A 20,431-nucleotide genomic window follows, 5' to 3' on the forward strand; every position below is an offset into this window, starting at 1 on the left:
ACTTAAGTTCCCTTCAAACGGTTACTTTTTTAATATTCTTGTCTGTCGATAACTATCTAGGGATCTAAAAAGAAAGTTATAACCTAAATTAAATATAATAATCTTTGGTTCAACTAATTTAGTTCATAACTTAGGCCTTGTTCACTTGAGTGGATTTGAGGGAGAGTAATTGAGGGGATTTGAGAGGATTTAAAAATAAATTTTTTTGTTGATTATTTGAGTGAATTTGGAGGTAAATGAGATTGAATTTGAAAGTAAATTTTTTAATTTTCACGTGAATCAAATCCTACACTAATTCTCACAAACTTTACTTTCAAATTCATTCTCACTTACCTCCAAATTGACTCAAATAAACAACAACAAAATTTATTTTCAAATCCTCTCAAATTCCCTCAATTACTCTCTCTCAAATCCACTCAAGTGAACAAGGCCTTAATGCTTTAGGTCGGCTTCACTTGTAACTTATGAATCGATATATTTTGATAAAACAATAATTATATTTTAAACATTTGAAAATTATTGTATTAAAATATATATAATATATCAAATTAATATATCTAAAATTGAAACTAAATTTATTATTATGACTTCTATTTTAAAAGTGCATGTTTTATTTTAAATCATTTGTAAAATATAAAAAAAAGTATAACATAAATTGTGTAAGTATTTTTAGCTGAATTAGTTAAACTCGTGACCTAAATAAGTTTAAATCGAAAGTTTATAAACCGGTCTATATTCTAAAGTGATAACTGTACTTAAAAAAGTTAAAAATATATTTTTATTAAAAAAGCATATTACATTATAATTTATATATCAAATTATTATATTTAAAATTAACATTAGTTTGATTACCGTCACGTATATTTAAAAAAAAGTATATTTTTTTATTTTTTTTATGTAAAATTACTTATTTATCTTTTTTTTAAGTGGATCAGAATATTTTTTTTATTAACTTGCTGACAAAACATAAGATGAGAGAAATAAAAACGTAACATTTAAAAAATTGTTAAAGAATTGTACGATTAAGAAGTCAACTTTTCATCTATTTATTCTCGTAAATCATAACTACAAATCATTATGGTTTTCTTCTCTATTGCACAAAACAAAACTTATTTTTTTAATCTGCACATTCATTCACTTTTTTTTAGTATGGATTTAGATTTCGTAGATAAGAAAAATTGAACATTATGTATAAAGAAAATCTATAAAACTATAATTAAAAAAGATATCAACTATATACATGAATTGAATTCATGTTTAATGAGTATTGTGTCTTCTCGACCAATTTTTTTCAAAATATTTATTAATAGTATTAAAATTAAAGTTTGATATTCATGATTTAGTATCATTACAATACACAAACATATATGCATTTTTAAATATTTATAAAATATTTAAATTTTAAAAATAGTAATTAAAAGAGTGTAATTGAAAAAAAAAATAAAAGGTATATATAATTATAGATATAGTTATAGATAAAATAAATTTTAGTTATTGAAATAAAAAATATTAGAAATGATATTGTGTAAATAATTATTTTATTATGATTATCTATTTAAATTAAAAAAAATAGTTACTAAAATAATAAAAGTGTAAATAATTTTTTATAATGAAAAATTATTTAAGTTTTAAAAAATAATTACTAAAATAATAAAATTGAAAAATAAGACATCAAAGAGACGTATCTAGATAATATCCTTAATATATATGTTCACTCCATCACTTTTTTATCCACCTTTATAAAATACTCATATACTTATAAACTTCTATTTTAATATTTTTTAGAATATCCCTTTTTAACAAACTAATAAAAAAACAATATTATGAAATAAAAAATATTATCATCTAAAATCATTTTGAAAAATAAAATATTGTAGGGAAAGGTAGTTTACTTTTAAAGCAAAGATAAAATAAAAAATAGACAAGCATACACTTTATAGTCTTTTCACTAGAATTTTCAAACATGTTTATCACGTGATTTTTGAGGCTTTAACCTACTAAGTCATAACAAGATGATTCTGTCATTGATAAACGTTACCATGTTTAAATTCTAAATAACGACAGCTTAATTCATTAAATTTTTTTATTTTGATATAATTTAAATTAAACTAATTAAATTCAATAATTTATTCATGTTTAAATTTCTTATTTATAAATTTAATGATATAGAATTTTTTAATACGTAATTTTGCTTTTCTTACCATGTTAAGAAAAGGACAGCAAATGTATGAACAAAACATAATTCAATTTCAGGAATTTTTCTCTTCTAAAACAGCAATTTGAAAATTATTTTATTATTTTTTATTATAATATAAAAAAATATTACGATCTAAAATAAATGGTTACTACAAAATTTTGTCAACCATTATTACGATCTAAAAATATATTTTGGAACTTTTTTCTTATTAAGTATTTTCATTTTTTTAATATGAAACTTTGATTTACATTTAAGTTTTAATAGAAAGTTATATGGTTGCTCTTACATTACATAAGCAATGATGTTGGAGGCTGATATATACAGTGATGTTGGTTGGAAGTTGGATAAGAAAAATAACAAGTAAAAACGAAAACGACACGTTATGTGATATGATGTGATGTGTGTAGGGTTATGTATGTGTCAACCCCGAGATCGACAAATTTCATCATCACTTATGTATATGTATGTTCCTAATTATGGTATGGAAATATTGACTTCATTATCATCAATTACGACATCTATGCACATAATGGCGACATCATTGTTGACTGAGGAGTGTTTATCAGACTTAATTATTATAATTAATAAAAATAAGTACAAAACATATCATACTTATTATTCACTTTGAATTAAATTTGGCCTTTGACTTTAGGCTATAAAATTAATCTATTAAGACAGAATCTTTGAATTTAATTCAACAACAACGCCTGCCTAACGTGAGTTTTTTCTTATTTCCATTTTATTTATTCTATACACAATATTCAACATAAACATTATCTAAAAATTTATAAACACCCGTATTATTGTTCTAGAAATGAAATAATAATATATATGATAAAAACCAAAACACGGCAAAAAAAAAAGGAGGCATGGCATAAATATTGATTACTTTAATACGGTATTTTCACTGTACATCCATCTGATATCATTTTCAGGTTCGATTATTGTAAGTTGTTAATTTTCCGAGTCTCGTGTGAAATTATATTGGTCAAGATTATTTCGACACTTAAGTTAATATTTTTATAATAAATATAATTATTTATCTTTTTATCTTAAACTCGTATTTATAGATTTTAAAATAAATTTATAATTAGTATAAAATTAATCATAACTCAATATTTGATAATCATATTTATCTATAGACTTGATTATAGACTATATTTAAAGTTTTTAAATTTTCATGATTGTTCTATCACATGAAGCGTATGGTTAAATGATTTTTTGATGCGAGTCCTAATACGTTTGTTCTAGGCCACTCAGTCAATGGCTGATGATGCGTATAATTAAAATAGCTTTTTACTTAATCAAACGTGCATTCGTTCATTTAAGTTAGTTGTGATATTAAAATATTTTGTTTTATGCGTATAATTGATCTAAATTGGGTGATTGTGAAGAAATTGAAGATTTGGCACGTGCAAATTGAAGTGCTGGGTTTTGAACCATAATTTCAATTAGGTGTATGAATTGAAATTGAGGCAACAGGTGGCGAAATCAGAATTTGGAGTGGCGGTTCAAACCGTTCTTTTAAGTAGCTAGGGGAATCAAAGTGTGCTAGCAGGGTATGGGTTAAAGTGCAGAGTTGAATTCGTACACCAAATTTTTGGCCAAATATGATTCTTTACTATAAATTTATAATTTATTTATTTATTTTATATCTAACTCTGATTTAAGTTTACTGTTCAATATTTTTTGAGTTCTTAGTTTCTTTATTTATTTGTGAATTTGAGTTAAATTATTAGTAAATTGTACTTAATATTTATGTTTTAAGAATTGTTTTTAATTTGAAAAGTTGTAGTACAAATTAAACAAACTGTATAAAAATAGTAATGTATAACTAATTTCCATTGAGGTCAAAGGTGAAGGAAAAATTAGAAAATAATTATATATTTTATATATTTTTATTATTAAAAAACACTTTTCTTATAAATAAATTCATCACAAAATATAGAAAACTCAATGTAAAATTTTCAAGAAAAATTTTGCAATAAAATATACCATTATCGTAAAAAGAGATAATGCAAATTTTTTGTGAGAAGAAAAATCATTGAGCGTTATATTGTCATGGATTGCTGGACGATAAAAAAAAGCATCATTAGACGTTAGTAGATGTTGGACAAAAATAACAGTCTAAACTTGCAGTATTTGAGTTATTGAATAAAAACATGACTCGCGTTAGAGACTTACAAGTTAAAAAACATCGATTGTTTAGTCTTGCCAGCGAGAATGAAACCGTTGAACAAGTTTGTCGGTCCTATTACACAAAGGTCAATATTTAATCATATTTTCCCAATAATTTTGGATTTTCTTCAATTTTTAAACTAATAAAATCATCTAGGCTACTTGAAAAAAACTTAGAGACGATTTGGAGCGCTGGAAAACTCTTCCTCCTCTCCTTAGGTTTCCTATTTCATCTATGATGATTTTTTCTCTTTTGGGATTGAAGAGAAAGATGAATTGCATATTAGAGATAAAAATAAAAGAAAATACGTGATTGAAGTTTAAAATAGTTGTTAGGTGTCTTAGTTCATTTTCTTGAATAAGTATTAATATATATGTTTTTTCAATTCAAGTTAATATTTGATTTTCATGTTTAATGTGAATTATTTTTATTTGTGACTGTGTTTGGAAATATCTTTATAAACTCTAGAAATTGAATTGTCTATTAAATGCTTATATTAAAAAAATTAGTTCATTAGTAATTTTAAATCTTGTATAAGAATTGACACAGTCATTAATGAATTGAAGGCTTAATACTGTTGGTCCCAATTTTTGTCAGTTTTATTTGAAATGATCTTAATTTTTTAAAATGTTCAATGTAGTTCTAAAGATCATAATTTGTGTTCAATTTAGTCATTTTTGCAAACGTTGTTTAAATCGTTAACGGCTAAATGTCCAACTGTACAATCAGTGAATGACATGTCATTTAACTACTGACCTACCTTGACTGAAACATGACGCAGCCAATGAGGGACTGCCACGTGGCAGCCCCTTTCCCACCCAAAAAATTAGGGTTTCTGAATGCAAGGGGGAAAGGGCTTTTGTCAGTCGCGCAAAGGAGAAACAACTCTGGAACTCTACTGTAAGCACGATTTCTATGTAGGTGGGTTCTCGCAGGCTACTGCGATTAGGGTTGAGGGCGCAAAGGTGGTGGTAGCCTGGGTGGTATCGCGGCAGCCATGGAGGTTTGAACGATGCAAGGATTTTTGTCACGATTCTAGTTTGCGATTGTAGCTCGCCATAGTGGCAATTTGGGTTTTCTGCAGGTTTACGAAGACGGTGGAGGCGCGAGGGAGGAGATGATGGCAATGCGGCATTGACGGCGGCTAAGTGAAGTTCACGTGGTGGTGGAATTTGCCCTCACAGTAGAGTTTGAACAACGCCGCTTACCGCGTGAAGAAGAAGCTTTGGATGGTTGATGGCAATGATTTTGGAGACTGTTCTCGTGGTGTGGCCTGATGCGAGGTTTGTTGTGGTTGGCTACTGATAATGCTAAATTTTACCATATTTTAAGCATCATTATAGTAGCAAAATCAACTCCTTTCTAACTTATAACTTGCTTAATCCTCTTGTTTTGTCTTGTTTTCTATATAATTGTGTTTTTGGCTACTTTGATGTACTTTCATCAATAATCCCTTATTTTGTAGCTAAAAATGAGCTTGGAAGAGTCTCCAACAATGTATAGAACTGGACCAAGAAATTAGCACGAAGAAACGCCATCAGCAGCGCAAGAACGCTCGTCCCAGGAGAGCGGACGCTCGTCCAGAAGGCAGAAGAGCGGACGCTCGTCCAAAGTGGAAGCACGAGCGGACGCTCGTCCAGAAGGCAGAAATGGACGCTCGTCCAAGCCAGGCAGAAGAGGACGCTCGTCCAGCCAGGCAGGACGCTCGTCTAGCGAAGAGCAGAATGGGACGTTCGTCAGCTAGCAGAAGTGGACGTTCGTCCCGCTAGCAGAGAGGACGCTCGTCCTGCAAGAGAGTGGACGCTCGTCCAGAGGGATAAGAGGACGCTCGTCCAAGATTTAGGACGCTCGTCCAGGAGCTAATAGGACGGTCGTCAGATTTTAATTTTTCCAGATGATACGCGCCGGCGCGACGGGGCGCCGGGTGCGACTTTTTGCGAGAGGCTCGCGCCCGGGCCCGACTGACAGAGGGCGCCGGGCGCGATTTTTACTGATGTGGCAGACAGAGTCTATTTAACCCTAAAACGCGAAGGGGAAAGGGTCTTTGGTTCTTTGGAGGTGCGATTTCACGACTGGAGCTCATGGAAGGCGTGAGGAGCTTGTGGGAACATCTCCTCCTCTTCCTTTGGGTCTCCTTCTTCTTCCATCTTCCATGTTTGTAAGCTTTAGGGTTCTCCATGGAAATGGAGAACCAAACCCATCTTGTTGGGATTAGTTGTAGCCTTTGAATTCTTGTGTAATTGTTGAATGATTTGATTATATATATGCCTTTTCTATCAATTGCTAGTATTCTTGTTTCCGATCTTAAAGCTTGCATGTAATGGGGACGTTCATGACTTGATTTTGGGGTTTTATGGATTATGGGGACGTAAGATGAAACCCAGAACTGAAATAGGAGTCCTTGTGGTTCATTGATTCTAGGGATGGAAGATGATTCACATGTTGTCTTAGATCCTAGCTCTTTAATGCGGGTTTGCTTGTTAGATTGTCCAAGGGATTGGAGTTTGATAAGGAAAACCTAGGCTCTTTCACCTAAGGGATTAGGGCTAGAGTGTTTTAGTGGATTGACTTTAGTAAATTGATAGAGAGGAGATGAAATTAGTCATACACAAGAGTGCATTGGTGAAAACTAACCTTAATAATGTCATTTCATACCATTTCAAGTCTTTTCCATTTCCAAGTGCCTTCAATACCAAAGTCCAACCTTGTAATCATGTATGAATTTATGTTTCTGCACTTGTTCTGTAAATTGATGTTATGTTCTTGAGTCTATATGAGTTGTTAATCGCACAATTCTCTAGTATTACGAGTCTCTTGGGAAAACGATACCCGGTCTTACCGGTTTATTACTTGAACGATTCGGTACGCTTGCCGAAATCGAGCCCAACAAGTTTTTGGACTAACAAGTTTTTGGCGCCGTTGCCGGGGATTTGGGGATTGAACCCGAGTCCTAGCAACGGCTAACAAGTAATTGGGTCAACAGCTACTAGGCCGCCATGGTGATGGCTTGAGAAGGAGAGGCAGTGGCGTTGATGGAGATCCATGGTGAAGGAAGGGGAAGATGGTTTTGGTGGTGTTTTTGGGTGGTTGCTGGACGAAGAACATGAACACCAGTGGTGGTGGCGCGGTTAAAATGTCTACGTCATTCACTGATTGCACAACTGGACATTTGGCCGTTATCGATTTAAACGACGTTTGCAAAAACGATTAAATTGAACACAAATTACAATCTTTATGACTACATTGAACATTAAAAAATGATGACCATTTCAAACAAAACTGACAAAATTGGGACCATCAATGGTATTAAGCATTTGAAAATATTAATTATAATTTCTAATTAAAGTTGTTTTAATGATACTAATTTCCTGTCAAAAATGAAATTGTTTTGACTTTGTTTTTCTTTTTAAATTAAAACAAAAACTTATAATTTTAACACCCAAACCCTTCCTCTTCCCACAAACTGTTCATTTCTTCCTCCATTTTTCCTGTTTCCCATTTCCCTTTTGTCCTTCCATTTCCATATAAATTTTTGACATATTGGTGTGTTTATGCCAATAGATAACAAAATGTAGATCTACGGTGTTTAGAGGCTGCCACCAATATAAGTTCTTCCGGGCAAGAATAAAAGCAAGAGAAAAATGAAACGAGAAGGCTAAGGTGACACAGGTTGAATAGAAAAGACATAGAAGAACTTCTTGTAATCACGTTTGGTGAGAGATAAAGTGACAGAAAATGAAGCTAGCTAAGATATAATGTGCTTAACTTTCGACTAAATGAAGCTATGAGTTTGTACTGTGACAATACTTTGGCTATAGCAATTGCTCACAATCTTGTGCAACATGATAAAACAAAGCATGTGGAAATTGATAGACATTTCATCAAAGAGAAGCTTGAAGCTGGAATAATTTCATTTTCTTTTGTAAGATCAAAACTACAGTTGGTTAGTGTTCTCACCAAAAGAGTGTCAAGAAGATTGTTTAACGAGTCTCTATTCAAGTTGGGAGTGTATGATATCCATGCACCAACTTGAGTGGGGGTGCTAAGATATACCAATTATTCTATTAACGAATATTAGGCAATCAAATATTGTGTTAGTTATAATTTAAATATTATTATAATTTGTACAAATTTGTACAGTTGTCATTTCTTTAATAGATGACAGATTATAGGATCTTTATATATATATATATATATATATATGTGGTATTCTACTCTTTAAAATAATACATCAGAATTATTTTTTAAACCTTTTAGTACCACCAACCTAAGTTCTTTCAAGCAATAAAAAAAAGGTTTAATACCTATTTTGGTCCCTACTTTTATGGGTTTGGTTCAAAATGATTCTACTTTTCAAAAAAGTTCAGTAAGATCCCGTAATTTGTTAAAAAATGTTCAGTCTCATCCTTTTCGCTCACACCGTTAAAAACCTAACGGAACAAATGCCACCGTGGCGGAACCTTATTGAGTTGTCAAGTTTGATGAATACGTGGACGTTACACTGTGTAAATATTAATAAAAATTAAAATGACACATCAGCTTCCACCTCCACCAGCTTTCCAAGAACGCCTCTCCCTCCCACTCTGATTCCGTCGGCTCCCACCTCCACTTTCACTCCGACTCCGATGAAGAGGGATACAAATATCAGAGCAAAACCCTCTTATTTTTCACTCTCACACGCCCTAATCTCTTTGTGCACAAAAACTCTGGAAACCCCAAATCCCAAAAACTCAGAAACTCAGTCTTCGCTGGAAAATGGAGAATAAGCTTTATTTGAACCGAAACCTCGCCCAAGAAGATGCGTCGCTGATTCGATTTCTAGGGTTTCGATTTCTTAACATTTTTCATTGTGCTTTTAATGTCTCAGTAATTAGTGCAATTTCTTTTGATGTGTGGACTCATTCATGGAATGTACTTTAATAAACCCAAATGTACAGGTGAACTCAAAATTGCAAAAATAACATTGTTAATTTCCTTTAACATCAATTATGTGGATATGAAGCCTCACATTACAAAATTGGCTGGACTCTTTATAATATGGTTTCGTGTTGTTTTCAAAGAACTAGTTCGCCTGAATAAAGGAATGGATATTCAACAAAAAATATATAAGATCCAAACAAAAACACTACTATAAAAACAAAATCTCATTAAGTATACTTAAACAACAAATTGTTTTGCAGTTTACAATTTTCTGCTCATTGGTAAGGGTACATAATTTTAAGACACGAAAAGTTCATTAAAAGTTTTGAATCTCAGAATGAAGTAATAAATCACTTAAAAAATAATTTATTGGTTTTAATCCACAATGCAGACTTAAACAATTTTACACTATCAATGAACTATAAAATGACACCTTTAGAATGGGGTTAAAAACTTTTATAGAAAGATCTTAATTATTACAGTGGAGTAGCTGTTTCTTGTTGACTGGAAAATTTTACAATTTGAATGGACCCAAATCATATGGAAAATACTTACGCTGACTGTTGGGTGCCACTTTGTTGTATCAACTAAGAGTAAATATATTCATCAACTTTCTGTTTTGCCAAAGCTACCTGTTTACAAATTCAAGCTTCAACAAAAAAGCTGTAACAGCTTAAAACCAAGAAAAAGGTAGAAAAAGCAAGCGACAGTTATGTAACCCTTGCTTTTTATTGTGGGGAGGAGAGGGAGAGGGAGAGGGAGAGGGAGAGGGAGAGGGGGAGGAAGAAGGAGACGACGACCTCTAATGTCACGTGGGAAAAAACCTAAATTCACAGTGAAAGTGGAAGATGAAGCTGATGTGTCATTTTAAATTTTTTTTAATATTTACACAATGTAACATCCACGTATTCATCAAACTTGACAACTCAGTAAGGTTGCACCACGGTAGCATTTGCACCGTTAGGTTTTTAACGGTGTGAGCGAAAAGGATCAGAATGAACATTTATTAATAAATTACGGAGTCTTACTGAACTTTTTTTGAAAGGTAGGATCATTTTGAACCAAACCCATAAAAGTAGAGATTAAAATAGGTATTAAACCTAAAAAAAATAAGAAAAAAATAAAATGAAAAGGTTAAGATGACACTAGTTGAATATAAGAGACACATAGGAACTTCTTGTAATTACGATTGGTGAAAGATAAAGTGACAGAAAAGAAATGAAAAATGGATCATAACATAATCTTACAACGCTAATAGCACATAAATCTAAGTTCATATATAATATTAATATCATCTTCAACTCATAATCTTAAAAAAAATATATTTTCCTTTTATAATATGTTTTTTTTATTCAATATAAAACTTAAGTTCACATTTGAAAATCTAATATTTTTATAGAAAGTAAGATACATTTAATTGATAAATAATAAATACACTATAAGATATTTTCTTACAAATGTTATATTCAACATTTCTATACAAAATACTGGAATGGTTTCCTAACGCCGCTGGAAATTAAACATCTTCACTGATACAGCAAAGACCAATGCAAAAACCAATGTGAATGCAATCATCACAGCTGCAACCACTCCAAGAAAATCATGCCTGAAACCAAAGTAACTTCTCACAAAGTCTTCCACTGTTGTTGTCCCAGAAGTGGATTCAATGGTTTGCTTTATATCTCCGTATTGTGAAGCCACCAATCCATACAAACTCCAAGAAATTGGATTTGCCCAACTGTACCACCTCCACCATACTGGGATCCTCTGTTAGACCATGCCAAAAATGAACAATATAATAAATTTTCTACCTTCTATATGCTTATAAATATGAAAGGAGGAAGAAACTTACAGGCCGTGGAACTATGAATCCTGAGAAGATATTCCACACTGAATAAAACCCAGCAGAAATTATAGTGGAGATGTGTTGGTTTGGGGTCATTGCCACTGCCATCATTCCATAGTAGGTGAAGTACAGGAAGGAAAAGTACATGAAGAATAGAAACCAGAAAAATTTAGCCACACTCCATTCATAACCAATCATTGCATAAATTATAATGCTATAGACTGCAGCCTGTCCAAGTACATATGGGAGCTCAATCACAACCTGCAACAGAAATATAGATTAGAAAGAAAGAAATGCAGAGGTAAATTATTTTTCATTTACTTTCTATATCAAGTGTTGGCAATATTGTGATTTAGGATGATATCTAATACTGAAATAAAAGAGATGTATTCAAAAGGTGGAATTGCTTGCCTGAGCAAAAGCATATGGAAAAGCTGAATACATTCCAGCTGCTCTTTCCCTATAAAACACTGTCCGCTCAACAGCAACTACTGGCTGCACTGAGTTAGAATTCTTAACACCAAGAAGGATCACAGAAGCATACATGGAGCCCATTGAATTGAAAAGATCTTGTTGCCTTTCACTGCAATAATTGATGGGGAAATTTCATGTTTGATCAAACAGCAACAAAAGAAATGAGATTTTCATGTCCAAGTTTCTTGTTTGATCTTACATTTTGGAGCCAAGGTTCCAAAACATGCTCCCAAGCAAAACAGCTACAGTAGTTGTGTATAGAAATCTTAGGGCAGTGTATTGAGCATTGCGCCAGTAAGACCAATGTTGTTTCCACAAGCAAGCCATGCATTGGGTGAAGAAGGAAGTTGAGTACTGTGAAGGAAAATAAAGGTCTTTCGAACCAGGAGATGGAGTACTCAATTCTTTAACAAGTGCTTTGGTTCTCCTGAGGCAAATGCCAAAGATCATATATTAGCAACCATTCTACTTCTGAACTGAAAATAGTTCTAATAATAAACAAAATATTATTGAACTTTTAGACCTTAAGTGCTTTCTATCAGATTACTTTCGAGTTTGTAGTTTTATTGAACTATATACAACTGGAAATACCTGTATAACTCTGAATGTTTGTACACATCGGCAAAATCAATCCCCAATTCCAATTCTTTTGCTGAACTTGTGACTTCCAACATCCATGTTGCAGGATTATAGCCATCTTTAATCTTACTGATACCTTGGATTTCCTTCAGAATAAAAGCATGACAAGAGTGAAACTTTTGCATGAAGATAACGATTTGAAGCAAAACATGAGTTCAGTATCCCTTATTTTCATAGCATTTCTACTTTTACCTCAAAGTAACTAATCAAATTGGAAGAACGATGTCCAAGTGGGCCCGCATATATCTCTTGCCCTCCTTGCTTCATCAGTAAAAGCTGCATTTTGTTGTGACAAAAAAGGTTAGAAACATGGTTATGGAAGAGAGCAGAATAAATTTGCTGAACTGGTTCTGTTTTTCACCTCATCAAATGATTCAAATATGTCTATGCTAGGCTGATGGATGGTACAAACAACTGTTCTTCCAGTGTCTACAGTGTTTCTAACCGTTCTCATGACAATAGCTGCTGCTCTTGCATCTAGCCCAGAGGTTGGCTCATCCATGAATATTATGGAAGGATTTGCCACAAGTTCAACCGCAATTGTCAACCTTTTACGTTGCTCTATTGAGAGACCATCAACACCTGGCAATCCGACTATTGCGTGCCTTAGTGATTTCAATTCCACAAGTTCCATGACTTCCTCAATGAACATCTGCAAACCACATTAATCAGTGTCAAACATCGAATTGGTCTTTTTTTTTTTGACACACATAATCTTGTTTCCTTCATTATGTATGACTTAATACTTCCAATCATGAATGTTAATTGATTCCAGTTTTGGCGCTTACAAATTACTGAGAAAATTTACTTGCAAACTTTAATGTATGGGTTTGACACAACTCAATCCAGAAAAGGCAATAGTACTAGATTGTTTCAATAAGTCAGATTAGACAAGAATGCAGCATGACTGAGATGGTTAAACTAAAATGAATAAGCCTGAAAGACAGTAAAAGGCTTAACATTTAGATACCAACCTTTCTGGTTTGAGCATTGATGTCTGGAGACAATCGGAGCCAAGCTGAATAAACCAAGGATTCATACACAGTGACATGAGGAGAGTGGATGTCGTTTTGCTCGCAGTATCCTGAAATTCTTGCAAATGTTTCTTGCTTCTTCTGATACCCGGAGATTGTGATGTTCCCTCCAACATATCCTCCAGTTTTTCTACCAGCAAGAACATCCATCAGAGTTGTTTTGCCTGCTCCAGTGACACCCATTAGAGCAGTGAGAACACCTGGCCTGAAGGATCCACTGACACCCTTCAAAAGAACCAATTTATTCTCAACAACTCCTTCGTTCCTCATTGCCTGCAAGTGTTTGATAATTTTTAATCAGAGTAAATGCGAGAGTTTTCAAATGGTTTGTTTTGTTTCTAAATTACCTGTGGCATGTCCACAGCATATGTTACTTCATCAAAGGTTATAGAATGTGATTCAAAAGGAAGAACCATTCCTCTATTTCCAGTGGGTAAAGTATGAGAAGGTGTATTTCCACATATACTTTCGCCCTTTCTCACTGTGATCGAAGTAGTTCCAGCGTTATCCATTAGACGTAATGTGGATTGAAAATGAACTAATACAAATCTAGACTTGACTATGTTATCTGTTGTTAAGAGAAGAAGTACCTTTAGTTGAGTGTTCGGTAACGTTATATTTTATGGATCTCATCACATCAGTTCCTTTATTACTAGCACCATTTTGCTCATTGTTTTCAGGTTCTTCGGATATAAAAGCATGTTGCTTCCCAGGTGCTGCAAAATCAATTTTATCACATTAATAGATAGATTTACCTTATATGGTTTATTGTATATTTAAGTTGAAGATCCTCACTGCTCAAATACGTAAGAGCAAGGATGTAGCCAAAGTTGAAAAGTAATGTGTATCCAATCAAAACCGCAACGCCTATCCAAAACCAATACGATTGAACGAAGAATCCCCGTGATTTCAAAACTTCGATTCCAAGAGGCTCCGTAGAGTTTGGTAGAACCTACCATAAGAAATTATGTTCAAATGTCATGCTATTTATATAATGAAGAAGACATACAAGTATATATTATTTAAAAACTTACATGTCTCCATCTCTCTGCAAGGAACTCATTATTTACCAAAGCATTCTGTCCATACATCATAGGTGATATCCAGAAGCCCCATAGCCACCATTTTTTTATGTTGTCTGGGGGCATAAAGAGAACAAAAGTGCATTGTTAGGGTAGAACATAATGGAAAGTATGGCATTGATCTATTTTGTATCCATGGTACCTTTTGATAAGATAAAACCACTCATAGCAAAAAGGACGGTTAGCGTGAATGACCCCATAGTTAAAGCTACTTTCAATTCCCTCCCAATTCCTGCAATAAATCGGAACAATGCGGAAGCCATCTGGTTCACTAGTAAAAGAACAAGGTATTGTTTAAAAAACCTGCATTATGTAGACATAAAATGCATGTCATTTTTTATTTGCAAGGTTCAAGTAGAAAATGAGACTAGAAAAGATCTACGAACATGATTGCAGAGTATGTATAAAAACAAGCTTCTTTTTACCTTCCTATATTTGGATCAAATCCAATGACATAGTAGGTTAGGAATAGCCAAACAGCAACTTCCACAAAAGTCATAGGGATTTTTAGGATCCATGCAGGAAGAGCATATGCCCATGAAGGAAAAAACAGATTATCCCTTTGCTTGTAGAAAACAGGAAGCCTTAAAACGGCCATGGAAAGTTCAGCAAGTCCATTGAACATAACCACAACAAGGCAATAGAACAATGCACCCACATATATCCCGCCATCAGCCACTGAGTCTCTGCGCATCTCAGTCCGGAGGAAGATGGTCATGGTAATAAATGCCATTACAGCAAGCTAAAAGGAGGGGGGAGCTATCAGTGTAAGATAATAAAAGCTTTAGATGACATGCCAATAAAATGAACCATTCTAATTTCAGAACCTACTTGGCTCAGCCTGAAGGTGTAAACAAACGAATTGCGTTTGATAAGTAAATATTCTCTTGATAAGCAAGCTTTTAACAGTTCCCATTTCCCCACTCCAAACTTTTTGGTTGTCAAAGCCGCTGGGTGACTCTTAGACTTGTCAAATTCCCTATCAAGTTCTTCACGAAGGCTTCTCCCAACATGAAATGACTTGAGTGCCTCTGAGAACTCTTTGGCTGTGATAAATCTATAAGGTTGATCTTTTCGTGCCCAGTACTGTTCTTGATCTTTCCTTGATGTTACCTATAGCATAGTAATCAATGGCCAAAATTAAATTTATAAAACTCTCTTGAACTTTTGCAGACAGTTTACATTGTTGAGACAATACACAAGGACACTTACTTCTTGCAAAAAATCTGCCACACCTTTCCTCTCAGGACACTGAAAACCCATTGATTCGAAAAATTCAAGCACATATTCGCGTGGACCCTGGTACACTATATGACTATCAGAGAGTAGAATAATGTCATCAAAAAGATTGTAAGTCTCCGGCGCTGGCTGCAAGAGTGAGATCACTGTGGTTCCTTTGAGAATGTGAACAGATTGCTTGAGTGAGTTCACAATCTGGAAGGTGGTTGAGCTATCCAGACCAGTAGATATTTCATCCATGAATAGAGCTTTAGCTGGTCCAACCAGCATCTCTCCTGCATTTACAAGTTTATAATTATTAAATTTCTCACATAGATTCATTTTATTGAGTAGTACAAAGTTAGTACACTTCGTTATTGTACCTGTTGTAAGGCGTTTCTTTTGTCCACCAGAGATTCCCCTTAACATTGCATTTCCTACAACAATATCAGCACAGATTTCAAGTCCTAAAATCTGCAAATAGAAAAGAGTCACTAAAAGAAAATATCATAATGAATCATGATAATTGGAGAAGCTTTAGAAAAAATATTTATACCCTTAGGATGTAATCTGTTATCAAATTTGCCTTCTGGCCTTCAGTTGCTACAGCCTGAGTATTAAGAGTCAAAAGGACAACCACTTAATATCTGTATGGAAAAAAAGAAACTGCCGTTTCAACTATAACTAATCGAGATGGCAACTGTTGGAGTTGGTGCCCCTAATTTTTGGCCTGGCCCAAAAGCTTGGAGGTGCAACCAATTTGGTGATGAAATAGTTTTGAGTATGCTCTTGTGCTAGAACTTTTATATGCAATAATATAGTCGATTTTCAATATAGTAAACTGTTTATCCTCTGCCCATAATTTACTTTCTGTGAAGAGTTTTCTACGTGAAATCTGTGTTCATTCTTTTCTACTCTCTTTACCTCCACATTATTTCTAATGGTAACTGAAATTATTAGCCACTTCTCTGTTTTGCTTTTCGTACATCTAATTTGTCACTTACGTTTTCTTCAAAAGAAAATTCTTCTGGATGAGAAATTTAGCAATCAATAGCAAGAAGTTGAACAGCTATAATAGTACAATTGCTAAGCTGTAAGCTGTTATACTTTCCTCTCTTTGGTTTGAACGGTTATCAGTAATCAGCAATATAAAAAGGCAAATGGGAAAACACATTCCTTATAAGTGATGGACTCTATTACCTTCATGTAGACATCAATATCTGGATCAGGCATGATATTTGCCTGTTTTTCTCTTCTGGACAATTCTGCAAGCAAATCTGCATAAAGCCATAGTTTTTACACATCATCAAACCTTAAATTTCACGGACAATGTTAGCATGTGTTTTCAACATTGAATTTAAACAGAAGTCATTATGGGCATACTAACCATAACGAGTTCCAACTCCTTGAACTCTTGCTGAGAAGGCCAAGGTTTCTCTGACCGTCAACTCTGCAATGTGAAGATCATTTTGATTGACATATGCTGCAGTTCTTTGGGGTACAAACTCATCCATCCCATGACCATTATAAGTCACCTTTCCAGAAAACTGACCAAGAAACCACACTATATTACATGAGATACAAGATTAAAAATAAAAAAAAACACATGAAAATATCTTTCGAACAAACAAATTCATTTTCTTTGATGCCCCAACCTTTAACTTTGGATCAAGTCTTGCTGCCAAGGCCAACAATAGTGTGGTTTTTCCGGAACTCGGAGGGCCCAAAAGTAATGTCATTCTGAACAGGAGGAAATGGAAACATTATATTGGTTCCGTAGAGGCTATCCAATTACGGTATACGGATCTAGTCTACCAATAGTTATATAGAACACAACTTTCACTGTTACCTGCCAGGCTTTATTATTCCACTAACATCCTGGAGAATACGTATATGTTGTTTGCTACTTCGTAGAATACAAAGAGAGTTCAACAGACCCTTTTAAGGAGAAAAAGTGAAACCAAATTAACAAGTTAGAACTCCTTGTGTAAGGTCATGTATATACACGAAAGCTGGTAGCAATACTCACCTCCAAAATATTAACCATGAAGTTAGTGAAGGTAGGCAAAGCTCTATTTCCTACACGAGCTTCTGCTTGGACATTCAAGTTCTCAAACCGAACCTCTATAGCAGGAAGATCAATTCCAACTCTGATATCATCAAATCCAAAGAAGAAAAATAGGAGCAGAAGAAGCCATCCATGAGTTCAATTCGATCAAAGACACATCTTCATTAATCAAGAAGAAAAGAGAATGAAAATATCACCTATCAATACGTTCCCTTAGCTTGAGCAAAAACTTCTCATTATCCTCTTCAGCAGTTCTCACCAGTCTTTCAAGCAAGACTCTCCTTTCTTGCAACCCAAGTTTGTGCACATCAATCTCATCCACTCTCCCTTCGGATGAAGTGAGCAAAGCTTTCCTCATACGGGAAATGGTGGGAAGTTTCTGAATGGCAGCCCATTTGAGAGCCTCTTCATCATCCTCTCTGTGGAATGAGTTTGAGAAGATATCCGCATCACTGTCCCTCCAAATGGATGAACTGCCATTCCTGAAACTACCCTCACTCTCCATTTAACCAGACAAAAAAACAAAACAAAATACAACCTTAAACACTGCAACCACCGCTGCACCTAGTAACTGTTACCCAGAAACAAAAACATTCTCAGTTTGCTTTGCCGATGTTTTTAAGTGGTTAAAAGGATCTCATTCCTTTCCCTTAACGAGACACGCGATATATATGTATGGAGATTGAGGAAGGAATTAAAAGCATGCATTTTTAGCAGGGTCAAATATGGTGGGTGGGTTTCGAGGTGGCAACATATGCATATCTGCGAACAAGTTTTGTAAAGTTCATTAGAACAGAGATATACGTCGAAAATGGTTGGGAGATCACAACCATGTGTGGCCACCTTGATGCGGTGAAGATGCTACACTATTTTATTACTTCACACCACAGAAATGTTGAATAAAAGAAGTATTACCTGTGAGACATATGGGAAATGGAGACCCTATATATTTTAATAAGATATGTATCAAAATGGAGTTGACCTTACTCATTAATAAATATATTTTTATTCTTCAATTTGTAACGTAAACATAGTACTTTCCTTGTGCAAGAAAGGTTATATTTCTATATGGAAGGACAACTTATACTTCTGATATTTTTATGTATTTTTTTTTCATAGACAGCAGAACATACTTTTTTTATGTGAAAACTGATGAGAGACACCAACAGCTTGGCATGAATAGTAAACACTTTCGGCCTAAAGGATTTGATTCTCAGGTCTTGTGATATGAAATAAACATAATTAGAAGGAGATTCCTTAAACTGGGTAGAGTAAACTATTACAAAAGAAAAGAAAGAAGGTATTATTCATAAAAGCTTGGGATCACACTTCCAAAGGCATAATTATTGTTTGTTTTCATGGGTTACTTTTTTTTGCAAATTACTAAAGCACTTTTCTTTCTAATATTTATCAAAACGGTGTAAGTAGGACTGAAAAGAGAACTTTTGTTTAATTTTCTACTTGTGTGGTTTTACAAATTTTCAATTTTATTATGGTTGTTTTCTTTAACAAAATGAGTCAATTTTTGGTAGTTTAGTTTGAAACGTACTACTTTATTTCAAAGCTAAACTGGTAGTTTGCGTTAAGTCATGGAATGTTTAATGCATGATTTAATGTTGATCTTTTTATTATTCCTATACTAGCATGTGGACCCGGCACAGGTTTTTTAAAAATTATATTATTTTTATTATATTAATTTGAATTTTTTTTAAAAAATTATAATTTAATATAAGTATTTTATTTAATAAAATTAAATAATAATATGATTGTTTTTATGATAAGAATGTAATTTAAGTTATTTAAATATATTTTTAATAAAGTATATTGTATATAACTGTTTTAAACAATATATTATGATTGAGAGTATCAAAATAAATAATTTTGAGTTAAATTTTACATAAAATATTAGTTAGATAGTAAAAAAATTATAAAGAGTAAGTTTTCTAAAAGTAAAAAAGATAGAAGATATTAAATAAACTACTCTAATATTACAAATGATAAATCTTGGAGAAAAGTGTAAAAGGTAGAGTCTAACAAAGGTTAAATGATGTAAAAAAGTGGTAAATTATAAAAATATAAAAGTTAGATGATGCACCCAAAAATGTAAATAGTAGAGGATATAATTGTAGCGAGTAGAATTTGTAAACATACAAATGTTATACACGCTATGGAAGAATGTAAAGTCAAAACAATTTAAAAATGTAAAAGATAGATCATACAAATGTACAATAGTGATTGTTTGTAATTTTATATTTGTTTGTAAAACTAGAAGCAAACAAATATTGTTAAAGAGACTTGTCTAGTATATATGTATGGACATATTAGGATGGAAAAGAAAAATCTGCAGGTACGATATTCATGGATAAAATTATTAAACTATCTCTTCCGTGAGTATTCCTACCCACAAAATATAATAAAAAATTAATTTTTATTTTTTAAAATTAAATTTAATTAAAAATTAAAATTAATTTTTATTTTATTAAGTTAAATTTAATTAAAATTAAATTTTAATTTATATTTAATTTACTTTATATTTTAAGTTAAATATGTTTTTAGTTCCTAAACTGTAAGACCCATGAAAAATATTTATAGTAAATTTTAGTATTTTATTAGTAATAATAATTTTAATGGATAGAAAAATATAAATTTTGGATATAAAATTATAGTAATTTTATAAGGAGAGGTTAAAATTTTTGATAACTTATTTAGTATTTTTTTTTTAAGAAAATCGAATAGTAAAAAGTGAATAATGAATAGTAAATAGTAAAAAGTAA

The 20,431-nt window shown here is 32.8% G+C and overlaps 1 protein-coding gene across 1 annotated transcript; it reads right to left on the reverse strand.

Annotated features, from left to right (window-relative positions):
• Positions 1-10,724: 10,724 nt before the first annotated feature.
• Positions 10,725-18,556, reverse strand: LOC108323231 (pleiotropic drug resistance protein 1). Its single transcript, XM_052872311.1, has 24 exons — positions 17,855-18,556; positions 17,619-17,739; positions 17,439-17,527; positions 17,245-17,329; positions 16,977-17,136; positions 16,790-16,866; positions 16,146-16,199; positions 15,973-16,063; positions 15,584-15,885; positions 15,203-15,484; positions 14,797-15,113; positions 14,514-14,674; positions 14,324-14,427; positions 14,085-14,241; positions 13,880-14,005; positions 13,637-13,770; positions 13,230-13,562; positions 12,617-12,907; positions 12,448-12,531; positions 12,208-12,341; positions 11,816-12,043; positions 11,554-11,725; positions 11,149-11,403; positions 10,725-11,063 (listed from the first exon to the last, which is right to left on the reverse strand). The coding sequence occupies exons 1-24, from the start codon at positions 18,160-18,162 to the stop codon at positions 10,797-10,799; spliced, it is 4,332 nt and encodes a 1,443-aa protein (XP_052728271.1). The 5' UTR covers positions 18,163-18,556; the 3' UTR covers positions 10,725-10,796.
• Positions 18,557-20,431: the final 1,875 nt, after the last annotated feature.

This window comes from Vigna angularis, chromosome 2 (assembly GCF_016808095.1).
Source record: "Vigna angularis cultivar LongXiaoDou No.4 chromosome 2, ASM1680809v1, whole genome shotgun sequence".
Taxonomy (NCBI): Eukaryota; Viridiplantae; Streptophyta; class Magnoliopsida; order Fabales; family Fabaceae; genus Vigna; species Vigna angularis.

Coding starts and splice junctions, on each gene's coding strand:
- LOC108323231 (XM_052872311.1), bottom strand. CDS start 18,162: ATGGAGAGTGAGGGTAGTTTCAGGAATGGCAGTTCATCCATTTGGAGG. Junction 17,330..17,438: donor GGAATAATAAAGCCTGGCAG/GTAACAGTGAAA, acceptor CCTCCTGTTCAG/AATGACATTACTTTTGGGCC. Junction 13,563..13,636: donor ATGCTGTGGACATGCCACAG/GTAATTTAGAAA, acceptor AAACACTTGCAG/GCAATGAGGAACGAAGGAGT.